The sequence below is a fragment of the Pollicipes pollicipes genome, unplaced genomic scaffold (assembly GCF_011947565.3).
Source record: "Pollicipes pollicipes isolate AB1234 unplaced genomic scaffold, Ppol_2.1 Scaffold_5724;HRSCAF=6776_pilon_pilon_pilon, whole genome shotgun sequence".
In the NCBI taxonomy this organism is placed as follows: domain Eukaryota; kingdom Metazoa; phylum Arthropoda; class Thecostraca; order Pollicipedomorpha; family Pollicipedidae; genus Pollicipes; species Pollicipes pollicipes.
The window spans coordinates 5,946,280-5,960,408 of NW_023596746.1; the positions used below are offsets into that span (position 1 = coordinate 5,946,280).

At 45.6% G+C, this 14,129-nt stretch overlaps 1 protein-coding gene across 1 annotated transcript in view; it reads right to left on the minus strand.

Moving 5' to 3' along the window:
- Window positions 1–14,129, minus strand: part of LOC119103422 (Down syndrome cell adhesion molecule) — a 92,631-nt gene that overhangs the window by 34,560 nt on the left and 43,942 nt on the right. The window contains exon 5 of the mRNA XM_037226951.1: window positions 11,695–11,863. Coding sequence (XP_037082846.1) covers window positions 11,695–11,863 — 169 coding nt within the window. The remainder of the gene's footprint in view (window positions 1–11,694; window positions 11,864–14,129) is intronic.

Sequence of the window (14,129 nt, forward strand, 5' to 3'; positions counted from 1 at the left end):
CGCCTGCAGCAGGGGCGGTGCATCAGCGCGGTCAGTCAGCTCGGAAGGCAGGAGGAGGAGGGGCGGGGAAGTGTCGGACGGTGGACAGAGCGGGTCGACGAGATTCCACCGTACCCGATGGGGTCTGAACACAGATGCGACGTCAATGTAGCATGTTGATTTTGATTTTTACGTAGTTGCGATTATTATGAGAAAAAGGTTACGAGACTGTTATATTTGTATTACGGCAGGCTTTGTTTTATACATATATTTTTGTACCCATCTATATGCAATTTCCCGATAAATGGAGAGTCTGTCTCACCTTCACGGCAACTCAAATTTCCCAGTGTGGTCGTGGACCCAACGCTTTTATGGGAGAAGCATGTCGCCAAGCTCGTGCAGAAATGCAACGGAATTCTAATCTCGCTGTACCGCATCAGGCATTACTTACACCTGATGATCTTAAAACCATCATCGAATCCTACGCTTTTCCTCACATTCTCACTATCTTTGCGTATTGGATGTGCGATCAAGTGCCAGGTGCAGAGGATTTAAAAAAATTACAGATTTTGCCGCCAGGATTGTCTGCAGCATAAGACACAGCCAGCATTCAACACAGTCTCTGGAATATTTACTCTGACCCCGAGAGGGACGCGCTGAAAGTATTTGAAGCCCTAAGGTGCAGCGAATCACCCCCAGCCGTTCAATCTTTTTAAATCACGTTCCTAACTCTCTGCGTGGGACGCGCTTCTCCATGTCAATGTTTCTCCACCTGCCCGGGTGCCGATCGGAAGCCACCAAGCGAGCCTTTCCCTATCGTGCCGCGGCAACTCGGAACCGCCAGCCTTCGACCACCGCTATGTCTTCATCTCTGACATTTGGGGGATTGAAAACTCGCATTTCGAAACGCTAATGTTAAGGTCATGCGCCTCAGTTTTAGGCCCATGCTGGTTATCTATGTCACTGTATGACATATGTATGTACGTGTGTGATCTTTGTCATTGATGGTTTTCGACTCCGTACGTAGTATATATCTTCTAGCTTTATCGTATCATATTTATCGTACCGCAGGTTATCATAGCGCATGTCTATATTATCACCTTTGGAAGCCTAGTTCGTAGTATCGTATTTTGTACTATGCTTCGTAACATTGTTTTTTATATATCCTTTTTCCGAAATGTGCTCTTAGGGGTGAGTGATGCAACGACCCGAAGCTCGCAAATGTCGTAACGGGCCGATAGTCGTGGATGGTTGTCGAACAAACTACAAACACACACACACACCCACACCACACACCACACACACACACACCACACACACACACACACACACACCACACACACACACACACCACACACACACACACACACACACACACACACAACCACACACACACACACACACACACACGATAATAATATATATAATATATATATATAATATATATATATATAATATATATATATATATATACACTTACGCACATAGTTTGCCTTGGAAAGGAGGTTTTCCTTGAGGCACGTTTCAAAACAAATGACAAGATGTTAGACATTGGTTCCTGGATAACGATTTTCTTGTCCGAACTAATCGTTCACCATCCCTTCATCAGAAAAGATGTTCAGAAGAACGCCATTACTGCTATTTAACGTTTCATTGGTCCTGCCAACGTCACTAGACACTGGCAAAAAAATATACGTCCCAAAAATATACAACACAGTCGTGGATAGGTCGCATCCAGCTCATATTTCTACATTTCTGTTGCTTAAAATTGCTCATTTGGGTGATCTCCGCGATCACACAGAACATTTGTGTGCACCTCGCATAATTGTAAAAACTGAGACAAGCATAACAGGCTCTAACGCCCCTCTCAGCGTCTATAGCTAGTTATACAGCTTTATTTGCTTCATATACTATTAAAGCTCATTGCTTTTTACTTGTATTCTCCTTATGTTGTTTATAAGTATGGCAATTCCAGATGTAGTGTGATTTGTATTGAGATTAACATAATATAATATGCATATATATATATATATATATATATATATATATATATATATTATATATATATATATAAAACACAACACACACACACACACACACACACACACATATATATATATATATATAATATATATATATATATATATACTATATATATACTATATCATGGACATGCACACGGTGAAAAAACCCTGTCATGAAGGGCTTTCGTAGCCTTCAATGGTTTCGTAGCTCCTGTTCAAAATTAATGCCTAAAACAAAACCAAAGCAATGTTGTAACGTTTGATCATCTCTTATAGCATCTTCAGGTTTCACGAACAATTCGAAGACAGATTCGCGTCGTTTCATCTTTTAAGTCATCTTAAGATTACGTGACATAAAGACGTGTGCAACTTCTCGAACACATGCGAAACACGGTTAAAGGAGAATACTTTCATTCAGCGAAACACGTTGCCAATACAGTGAAATCAAAACGCGCACACACACCTCGCCAAAACCATCCGTTCCTAGTCGAGTTCCATTCCTCACTGTCCCTACCTTCACTTCAGTGTTGTTCCTAGTGGCAAGCCGCGATGTCAACAGAGATGGTCACGGCTTCATCCATCGGTTGGTGGAAAGTCTTTGCATCTTGCATAAACTGCTTTGAGTACTTAGAGGGAATGTTTCACATTTTTTGTGTTTTGAACTGAAATAGCCATCTTGAGCCATCCATCGTTTTATTTTTCTTCTTCTACTAACGCATCTCTTACAGATAGCTCGGTTGGCGCCTTGTGTACCGGAGCACAGAACCCTGCACGGGTTCATGAGTTAGCAAGGCATTATGAAATAAGGAAACATTACAGTAATCATAGATAATATTTCTCGAAGTATTCCACACATATGCTACGACAAATTCAAATCTTGAAGAAACGATTGTGTTTACAAGAACATCTTGAGCCCGCATTACCATGAACCCTCGTTGGGACTCTGTTTGGAAGGGAGGTCACGGTGAGGTCCGGTGTTGCAACTGACGATCTGTACGGAAATTGTGAGAAAGCCTGCAGTTTGATGGTCCCGCGAGCTGTGTAATGTGAGATCACACTTATTTGACTAGAGCGTGAATCGGGGGCTCGAAATGCGCATGATCACTGGTGGTGTGTGCCAGTGGCTTGCACTAGTATTGATATGATGGGGAGTGTGCGTGCGAGGTTTGTTCTCTCTGAGTCGAGTTTGTTTGAGTGTGCGTGAGAGGTTTGTTCTTCTGAGTCTTTGTTCATTGTTTTGATATTCTTCAGTCTACTGACTCCCAATAAAATGTGATATACTGATGCCTGATATATTGATGTCTATGGATATTGATGCCTGTCTCTACCTTAATGTTTGTGTTTGAACGTGACAAAGGAATGCTGGCAAACTGGAGAAACACTAGCACTTATATTGCAGCAGTGTACAAAGGCAAGTAGTGGTACTGGTACTTATTATGATCTTGTCAACATTGTGAACCTATTGAGGTGTTACAGCATGTAATTATCCATTGCATGTCATTATATCAGCAATTCATTTTAGCTGTAGGGGCTGGTGTGGTAGCTGATTAATGGACATGCTCAGTATATGCTCGCATGATATATGGCTTTGCAAAACTGTCCCTCCCTAAATAATTCTGAAAATGTAGAGCTTTATTATTGCTGATGCACATTGTACTGCTCACAAATCGTGTATGCAGGCGGGCATTGCTCTCTTAATTAATCGATGTCATAGTCACCGCAACTTGCGTGGATGCTGGGTGCTGAGAAAGGTGGAAAATATTGCTGTTGTTGTCTTGGACGGCCAGACTTGTGCCTGGTCCCAAGATTGCTTCCCGGGAACCGGGTCCTGGTTCCTGGTTCCGGAACCAGGAAGAACGCCCAGGAAGCAGTCTGGCAATAAGTCGGAAGATCCAGCAAGAAAACAGGATCAAGCTTGCAATAAGTCGCAAGATCCAACAAGAACCAGAATTCAGCTTGGACAATAAGTTGAAAGATCCAGCAAGAACCAGGATCCAGCTTCCCCATAAGCCAAAAGATCCAACAAGAACCAAAAATCCGGCTTGACATGAAGACGAAAGATCCAGCAAGAACCAAGAACCAGCTTGGATCGAACATAGGGACCCAACAAGACCACAAGATTCAGCCTGGAATTATGCTGAGGGATCCAGCAAGAACCAAGAACTAGCCTGGAATGTGCATAGTGAGACAGCAAGAACCAAGATCCAGCTCAGGCTTACGATGGAGATTCAGTCTCAGCAAGAACCAAGAGCCGTTCTAAAATTATGTTCAGGAGCCAGCAAGAACCAGAATCTTACCAGGATTTCTTCACAGCAGCCGCTGCTTACACTCCCCACTTTTTCAGGTCAGCCAATATATGCGGTTCTTAATGTAAATTAACGAAATTAAGTCTATGAACATTGCTGGTTATCTGCTCAGGCTATTCTTCATATACCACAAAACAAATTTACTGTTCTTCAATGTTAATAACACTACACATTCACAAGAACATCAATGACTCGTCACGACACAGGTATGATGCAGACCTGCTAGGTCTGCAACTGAGCTCCGCACTGCACTTCGCGCGCCAATGTGGCGCCACCGCGTGCCACTCATCAAGGCGGCAGATAGGGAAGCTAGTATCACATGTTTCGTTTATCTAAAACCCAGAGGGAATATGACGTCAAGGATACTAAGGCATGGCTGGTGGTGAGGTTCTTCCTTGTGAGAATGCGGGACAACGGTTCTATTTTATTGACTTCTTATTGCTCACACCAAAAAACACACCATCTAACGTGTAACAATCAATTTAAATCATCTACAACAATATCAGACACAAGCAAGGTTTGTATGTGTTGAAATGCGGCTTCTGATCATAGCAAATGCACTTTGGGCACATGATATGCCGAAAAGCTTGAGACGCAGCTCAAAAGAGGGGGATGAAACTTTCAGATGATTTTTTGCAAGAATATGTTAGCATTTTGCGCGTCTCTTCTAGATATTCTGTTCCAGATGTTCTAGAATATTCCATTTTATTCTGTTTATTCTTCTAGGCATTTGGGAGTTGGCATCATAGTAATTATAATTAACGCACCCTATATATATATATATTATATATATATATATAATATATATATATATATAGAACCGTCTAGAAGTGGTATGGAACAAATATTGATCAGCTGATAAGAATGCGTTTTTCCGAGGATAAAGATCAGCTGGCGTGGTTTCCATGGCAATGTGGAACGGCGACGCACTGCTAGTATGCGGTCAGTGTGAGGTGTGAAATCTGTGGTATGGGGAGGTGAGATGAACTTGCGTCCGATTTTAACGGAATACATGCATTGTATTAATAGCTTAGAATGCTGGCCTTTGCACATCTACCAGTCACCACCATAGTCTGCAGGAGCGTTTTCTGGCAGATGAACTTATGGCACTAATCGTGTGGAGATTTGACAAACCAAAGGAGCCGTAACTGTTCTTCCTGAAAACCCCGCGAGAACGAGGAACCGAGCTGGATGTTACCGGGGTCTGTGGTTGTGTCAGAATTTATTGGAATCAGGGCCTGGCATAAGCAGGCAAAGGAGCTAAAGAATGTGAGTCAGCTCTGGCTCAGCCATACGTGCTTATAACATGGATTACAAAGAAGCGAGCTAGTTACTTGGTTGCTTAATATAACACCTGAAAACCATCCTAATATCACAGGCTACCATCAAAGCTCAGCGATATTTTGTATACCTGCCCAGCCCACCTGCAGACCAAAGTTAGTCCCACAATGATACTGCTTTATCATGCACATAATCCATCTATATCTGTCTGAGCCTTGTGCTCAGTCTTCTTTGAGAAGCTGTATTGTTGTTACAGAGTCAGGACATGCCGTTTATTTTGCTTGTCTGTTATGTACTGATCTGCTTTTTTAGAACAAAGTATTTGGGCTATGCAGGATGACCCTTCAGGCCAATTTTTCCAAGGTCCCAAGACTGTCAGAGTACTCCATATTCTGACCTCAGGAGTCTAGTGTTGGTAAAATAACTAGTGTGAATTGTGATACATGGTGTTTGGTATTCATGGCATGCTGGTATTTCTGTTGCTTCCCAAGGAGTTTTTGGGAACCTGGAGCTGGTATTGACAGAAAAACAAGGGAAACTGGGAGCTGAAGCCAGTGCTTACAAAATAACTTATGGGAACCAAGATACGGGTCTTGTGTTGTTGAAAGAAACAGTGGGAACCAAGATCCAGGGTTTTGTATTGTATAAGAACCAATGGGAACCAGGATGCAGCATGATGCTTCGTCAAAAGATCCATTGGAAACCAGGATCTAGGGTTTTGTTTTGTCGAAAAAAACCAGTGAGAACCAGGATCCAGGGTCTTGTTTTGTTGAAATAATTATTGAGAACCAAGATCCAGGGTTTTACTTTGTCAAAAGATCCAGTGGGAACCAGAATTCAGGGTCTTGTTTTATCAAAAGAACCAGTGAGTACCAAGATCCAGCATCTTGTTTTGTCCGAAAGATTCAGTGGGAACCAGGATCCAGCATCTTGTTTTGTCGAAAAAACAGTGAGAACCAGGATCCCGCATCTTGTTTTGTCGAAAGAACCAGTGGGAACCAGGAACCAATATAAGGAACCAGGCACATGTCTGTGGACAGCATTTAGAGATATGTTTATCATGAGCCTTATGTGCACTGGTAGCTTCGTCACTTCCTTGCATTTTACCCATCCAACCATAACTACATGTACTTGCCATGTCTCCAGCCTTGCGCAAGGTCAGCATGTTTGCAGTGTCATTTCACTACATGTAAATCTTCCTGTTATTTTCTAGTAAAGCAGCCTGATGGCTGCAGCATGTTGCATTACCATGGAAGTGAAATATGTGTTTGCATCTTTCTCACCTACATTTTCTGGATTCCCGTAGCAGGCTGAGCAAGTGATGCCACTTATTGGTTGTCTGCTTTGCTGAAAGTGATTCGTATATTGTATCATGTGTTTTTGGTCAGTCATATGTCAGATGGGAGGTAAATACAAGAGCGCATGCTTAACTCATCTTTCATGCTGGAATTTATTATGAAAGCGGCATGGATTGCAGTCGAAAAACCATATTGTTATTCAGTTATGTCATGCCACAGTACAGCACCGAGATACCGCCACAATAAAGCTATTGACCAGTGACATTACACAATGTACCACATTGGTTGAGTACTCTATGTCAAGCCTGTGAGATAGCAGCTTATAATTTATGAATGACTGGTAAAAATTTATTTAACAATGCCAAAGGATTATCTACGGCAAGAATGCCGTTGCACCACAGTGGTTTTATCAGGGTTAACTTATTCATTGCATGAATAATCCTAAGCAAAAAAAAAAAAATCCCGGTACCCAACGTTACCATCTTTACCAAAGCAATAGCAATGCTGTGACAATCAATGCATGGCGACATTACAAAGTTATTAGTTGACGCATGACACGACATTTCCAGTTACAAACAACAACGACAATGTTGCAAATTTATTAATTTTGGCACGACACCCCATTTCCAGTTGCAAATAATGACAGTGACTGCTGCACACATCACAGAATATCAATGTCAGGACTACAGCACTGCGCGCAACGATGGGTCGACAATGAAATATTGACAAAATCATCAACAGCAAAGCAGCAAACAGCAGCAGCACAGCATATCGTGCTTTGATAATTATCTGTCATAAAAGCTAGCGATCGCTACGTTGCGCATGTAAAACAGTCCACGGAAGCTTTTCTTACGGTCAGCACCGAGACAAAAAATCCACAAATAACCCACCCACTAATTCGCCCCCCGACACAGCCCCCGCGACGAGAATGGCCGGTTGGCTTCAGCTTTCGTGCGTTTCGAGCTGTTCGTAAGGTCTGGTTGCCAGATGCTGCCAGGTTTTGCTGTCGTCACAAACCCATTTCCTGCCGCCATCAAACGACGACCTAATGGGGCCCATTTTTAGAAACTTTGAAACTTTGCTACCGAGCGTCGTTTTTGAACCTTGAATGCTCACCAATAGTTACAAGGAGGCATTTCCCATCATATCTGATGCCTAGCTCAATGTCTTCAAATGTGGAACATTCCATTAAACGTCATTTTGTCCTGACGGTCACTAAGATCGTCGCATTTCCTTCGTACATTCTGCGTGTCAGTCCCGTGTTATGTGAGCTGCGAATATGCTTCTCGGCGGCCGTTCTGCAGATGCATGGTGATTCTTATTGAGCACGTCACCAACGTGGCAGCAGTCAGTACGGTGCGCACAATCACAGGACATGTAGTTGAACTTGTGCACTACGCTGGTAAAGGTCAGCTTGAAAGGATCTTGTGCATCTTATTTATTGTGAGCAAACTGGACACTTTTGGGCTTTGTAGGAGACGACCAGTTGGATGTTGTCTTCAGGGTGGCGTTCTGTGCCATTTGTGGTGATGCAGTCCGCAGTACCTTCTTGTTCTTGAATCGGGGCGTCCACGTGGTTTTCTGGTAGACCAGTCTGTGCGTGCTGCCAGAAGGTGTCTTGTCAGCTGTTGGTTGGCAGCTTTGTTCCATCTTCCTCCGAATCTGGATGGCGATTGCAGCAACACTGTGCTTGCTGTTGGTAAGTATTTTTTTTAATCTGGAGGTCCAGGAGCAACGGGTTCCAGGACGAGTAGTTTTAAAACGCACGATATACCTCCGCAGGCCCATATAACGCTCCTTGAAGCGCTCTGAGAACCACCACCGTCCGCTCAGGCAGTGTTCCGTGTTGGTCGACTTCCAGTGTGCTTGAGTCCGGAAGTTCCTAGTAGAGGCATCCACGTCAACATCTAGATGTGGTGCTTTGCTGTTGACGCTCGCCTCCCCAGTAAACTTTTGCACGGCGGCCTCATTAACTTGGCTCTTTTGAAGCCGCTCATAAACAGCTAATTAGGTGCGTATATACCATAATTCCAAGAATGCACACAAACACACACGCATATATATATATATATATATATATATATATATATATATATACATAACCAACCTCAGATATACGAACTGCACGAATTCGGCCAAACAGGGAACTAACCCGTGTTATGGGCCATGTGTGAAATCTCGGCATCCCAGACAACATCTTGAAACCAGCTGTGCGGTGTAGACGAATACATCATCCAGAAATGACCTAGTCAGTGCAGGGCCGTGCGACGCTCAGGGGCGCGAAGGGCGACCGAAAGGCGGCCATGTCGTCTTTATATCATTCTGTTTTATTTGCAACATGCTGAAGCCTACGCCAAGCGATTTAAATTCTGCGCACAGCATGCCGAAGCCCACACAGGGTAAAGCCATGAAATCATCGGCTTGTACCGCAATTTTATGCAGCCTGCAAAGTATCATTTTTATGGGCGTATAATGTTGTCGGAGCATAAACTGTTCCGTACTACTGGAGCCCCTGTCAAATGCACATCTCCTAAAATATGAATTCAACCAGTCATGTCAGCGCCTGGGACAATAGATTTCATAGCATAGGAGGGGACCTCTCCGTCATCACGCCGGACCCGTACTGCCATTGCTTCTCAATGACCGGAAACACGATGCATTGAGAGCCTTTCGACATATGACTGTGTTGTTTTCTGTTCGTGAGCACAGGACGTCACAGATTAGGAAAGACCTTAACTGATGGCACATGACAAAGCGCTGCCTAAGTCCTCCCACCCACGTGGCATCGCATTATGTACCAATCGATCGTGACTTGGTCTTCATAATACGTAAGGCATTCCTGTTTACCTTGGGAGCGTTATTCATTGTATGGCTGTATATCCTGCCTGTTCAGTCACATGAAATCCCATTTGTCCTGCCTGTGCATGTATATGCATGCCTTTATACCTGTTCGTGCCGTATATGCATGCCTATATATGCTGAACATGTACAGATATTATACTTATCAGCCATCATAGTATGTCCCCTACAGTATTTGCTGTCGCAGACGAGTCAAATACAGCAGGAGTGCTTCCCTCTGTCGCAGTAAACCGAACGCCATATCACGCATCTACCGCCATCATACCGCAGCAGGCAGGGAATAATGGAGCCGCGCTAGTCCCGGCCTTGTATGTGAACATCCTCATATTCTAACTTCCGCCGTCCGCATGCATGCACTGACAGTACACTCCAACGCACCACCGCACTCATGCCCTCCTGTGAGCATATTCACCACGGAGAGCGTGCTGCCCATGGCTCAGCATTCGTCGGGAAACAATGACGGGCGGTTTTGTCCCCGGCAAATGTTTTTTTTTTTTAATCTGACGCGGGAGGGGGGACGGTCAACAGGGCATCATTGGATGAGTTATACTGAGGGACTGTAGGGTCATCAATGACCCATGAACTACGGATACCTGCCTGCAGGGCGCGCCGGCGATGTGCGTATTAACGGTCATTCATCCCGCAATCATACCAACTACAATTATACTAAAACCAGCTGCATTCATCCTCAATCATATCAATTACAAATATACCAAAACCCACTGGTCCGCTATCGCGTCGCATGAACGCGGCACTCTTGTTGCGTAACGATTTTTCTCTAGGGCGCTAGATGGTTTCCATATACCATGCCGTTATCTGAAGACAAGGCCTGTCCATGCCTCTAGGCTCTACCCGATCCATATTTACGTGTTTGGCAATTCGCAGTTTGGTTGTCTGAAATACTTCAATTTGTTATGCTGACAAGCCTGTCCCGATAAATCGCCAAGAAAAAGGCCGCCATTCTTCTCTCTGTAATGGAAGATGCCATCGAGGCGTCCCATATTGGATTCGCGCACAGAACGTACTATGCCATGAATTCACAGCGCGGCCGCCATAATGTGGCAAGGAAATAGTGGACTCGTCCTGCGGACACGTCTTTCGACGCAGATCGCACATAATTCAACATTGCGCTACATGGATCAGCAAAAGCTGAGCTTGAATGCAAGGTTATCATTGTCGCACTGTATGTATCCACTTGGTTGTGAGTGATTGGTGTTCGCCATGGCACAGTCAGCCGGGGCACATCCAGCCAGGACACTTCAGCCAGGACACATCAGCCGGGACACCGCCAGCCATGGCGAAGCCGGTGGGGACCCGGCCGCGCCGGCGAGCGGTCGGCCGTTTGCCGCCGGCTGGCCGAGTGACGGCCGGCGGAACACGACGCTTAGCGCCGTCGCACCGGCCGCCCGCGGCACCCCCGGCCGGATATTGGCAGCTGCCGGCAGAAGGCCGCCGCGGGGGCTAATTATCAGCCGGTGGCGCGCGTCAGTGCGCTGGCACAGTTGGCGTCATCCGCACGCGACTTGCCCGGCTGTTTTGGAGCTGCTGACGCAGCGCCAGCCACCGTCCCATGCTGATGTGGAGCTGAAAGAGGCTGCGATCTCCTGCACCCGAAAGCCTTGGACTCCATGAAATGTGCTTTGCAGAGTACACCGACTCGTCACTTAACGCCTCCACTCTGTGGCGCGCGCAGCCATGTTCTTCAGCGCCTGCTTGATCGGAGCGGTTTCCAGTGCTACTCAAGATTAAACACAACTTCCCGAGCTTTTTCTCCCAGACAGGAGCCACTCCTTGTCAAAGTGACAGAGGAGGAAACATTTGGCAAACCGTCGGCGCCTCCGCCGGACACCGTATCAACAACAGAAGAGCCGTGGGCCAAAAGGCGCAGAGGGCTGTGGCGACCCGATACCAGCCATACCCCCCTACGGTCCGCTCCCGCCGACTCACCATTGAGCACGTGTACGCGGCTGGTGGCCGGCCGGGCGTTGGACGGTTCGCACGTGTAGACGCCCGAGTCGGCCGGCCCGGCCCGGCGCACCAGCAGGTGGGACGTGGTCACTTCGCCCTGCTCCGTCACCACGCTGATGCCGCCGCGGGCAGAGTCGTACCTGATCACCTGCCGTGCGGAGGACCGGCTCAGTGGAGCGCACCCCGCCGCCGCTCCCGACAGGCGGGAACTGCCAGGTAAGGCAGCACTGGTCAGCCGTTGTTATTTTACCAGTATGGCTATCAGCACATTGTAGGTCAGAGGGTCTGGGGTACCTTATTGAGCGTAGCTTAATGACCATGCAACAAGGTTCTTAAAATGAGACTCTCCTTTCAGATCAGGATCTGACGGCACACGCACGTTCCTAAATTATACTTGTCTGCTTAACAATGCAAAGTTTGCTGTCCCAGATTCTTGCTCAACAGCTAACATTTTCAACTCGAAATTCCTCCAACTTATTTTCTAAAATTCTGGTGTGTTGAATTTTTGCTTTTATTTGATTACATGTCAGTTTTGTATACCCCTATCAAAGCCTTATTGTTTCAGATGGGTTCACTCTGATTTCACCCATGTATAGTCAAAGGATCTGTTCAGTAAACTCTGGTAAATTTGGTAAATCTGGCGAACTCTGGCCCTTCTGTGCCATTCCATGTGAAATCAGTCAAAACCAGGACCTTTATTGTTGTGTAACATTGATTTGAACATGCGCGCTAACAAATTTTCGCAACAACAGCCTTGACGCCCGGCGCTGCAGTCTCCGTAGGCCGCGCTGCGTCGGCTTGCGGCTATGACGCTAAGCGATGGCCAATGGGCAAGATGACGCAGCTCGGGGACGATAGCTGGTTAACTAGGTCAATCGGCATGTATATTTAAGGTAGTACAAAAGTAAACTAAATGCTACCTAAATCTGAAAAGTGGGGACCAGTTAACATTGCTGCCCTCCAACCCCCCCCCCCCCCCGTTCCCACACCCATGGCTTCCTTTCACTTGGAAGAAGTAGGGCTGTACTCCAGCCCATCCACTCTGGGGGCACAGTCTGTCAAATACGGGGATAATCCTACTGTGTAGCGTGTTTTCGCAATAGCTATGGCCTTTCCTCAGCTTGCTCTGGGGGCTGGGGGCGGGGTGGGGCTGCCAAACTAAAGCCCTGCTTGGTACCAGCGAAATGCTTGGGTACCAATAACGGATGAATCTTACCCCAAGTATCCCTCCTCCCAGTCGTGTCACTGCCCCTACAAGCAAGTAACCTAGGAGATACGGGCCTGAAAACTAAGAGAGCCAGAACGAGCTGAGCTCTCCCCCATCTTTCTGAAAAAAAATTATCTATGGCCCAGTGGGCGTTGACTGGAAACAATGGCCTAACAGGGCTGCCGTTGCAGTCCCCCCTCCCCAGTTTGGGAGAATTTACATAGTCGTTAACTCCACATATTATTTTCACGGGACTTCATTCATTCAGGTCACAAGGTAGTTGTAGTGCCCCAAGGAAGTGCTTACACGATTTCTGCCCCAAAGTTTTTCAGATGCTACCCCATGTTTGGTGGTGTACCTCAGTGCTGCCCCAACGCTATCTGAACAATATATGCCATATTTTATGGGCGGGTATGTGGACCGGGGAAAGAGCTGTACGAAATGACTGCAAGACCGGAGTACTCATTTTGACCAATTGCAATGTGTTTGAGGCGATCCCCTCTGCGCACCACCGCAGATATCATGTTTAAGATCCAGAGCCATTGAAAGGCAGGGACCAACTGGTAATACTTCAGCTCCAATGTCATTCTTCATGGTTTCAAGATTTGATCAGGTTGAACAAATTGTTGTATGTAAGGGTATTTTTTGGTTTGAAAATAAGAACCTTTTGGCTAAGAAAAACCTTTCCAAGTGTTGCTTACCTTTCAAAACTAAGCACACACAGAACATGGCTATCTGGCATTGAAATATCCATTACAGCCATCAACTTTTTCCAACCAATTCACAAAAGTAATATACAATAGGTCCATGCCGCGATAAAAAGCACGCTCACCTTGCTGTCAATGTGTGCTGATATGTTTGTCATTGTTAGTATATATATAAAAAATTGTCTTTCTTATCCTGCTTTTTTTCTCGGTATACTATTGTCGATAAACTTGGACCTTCCGAACCTAGAATTACATTCCTAGTAAAGGTCATCGTCCGTTATCTGGTCAACACCAAATCTGAATTGTCAAATCTGAATTGTATTGTTTGAATTGTCAACGTCTAATCTAATTGTACTGTCTGAATTGTCAACGTCAAATTTGATCGCACTGTCCACATTGTTTCGGCATTGATTATTGGCATGGTCATTCAGGCTTTGGTACTGAAGGATGTGTTTACCTTTCAAAGCGTCGAATGGTCAACCTTGTGTACGTTCTTAAGG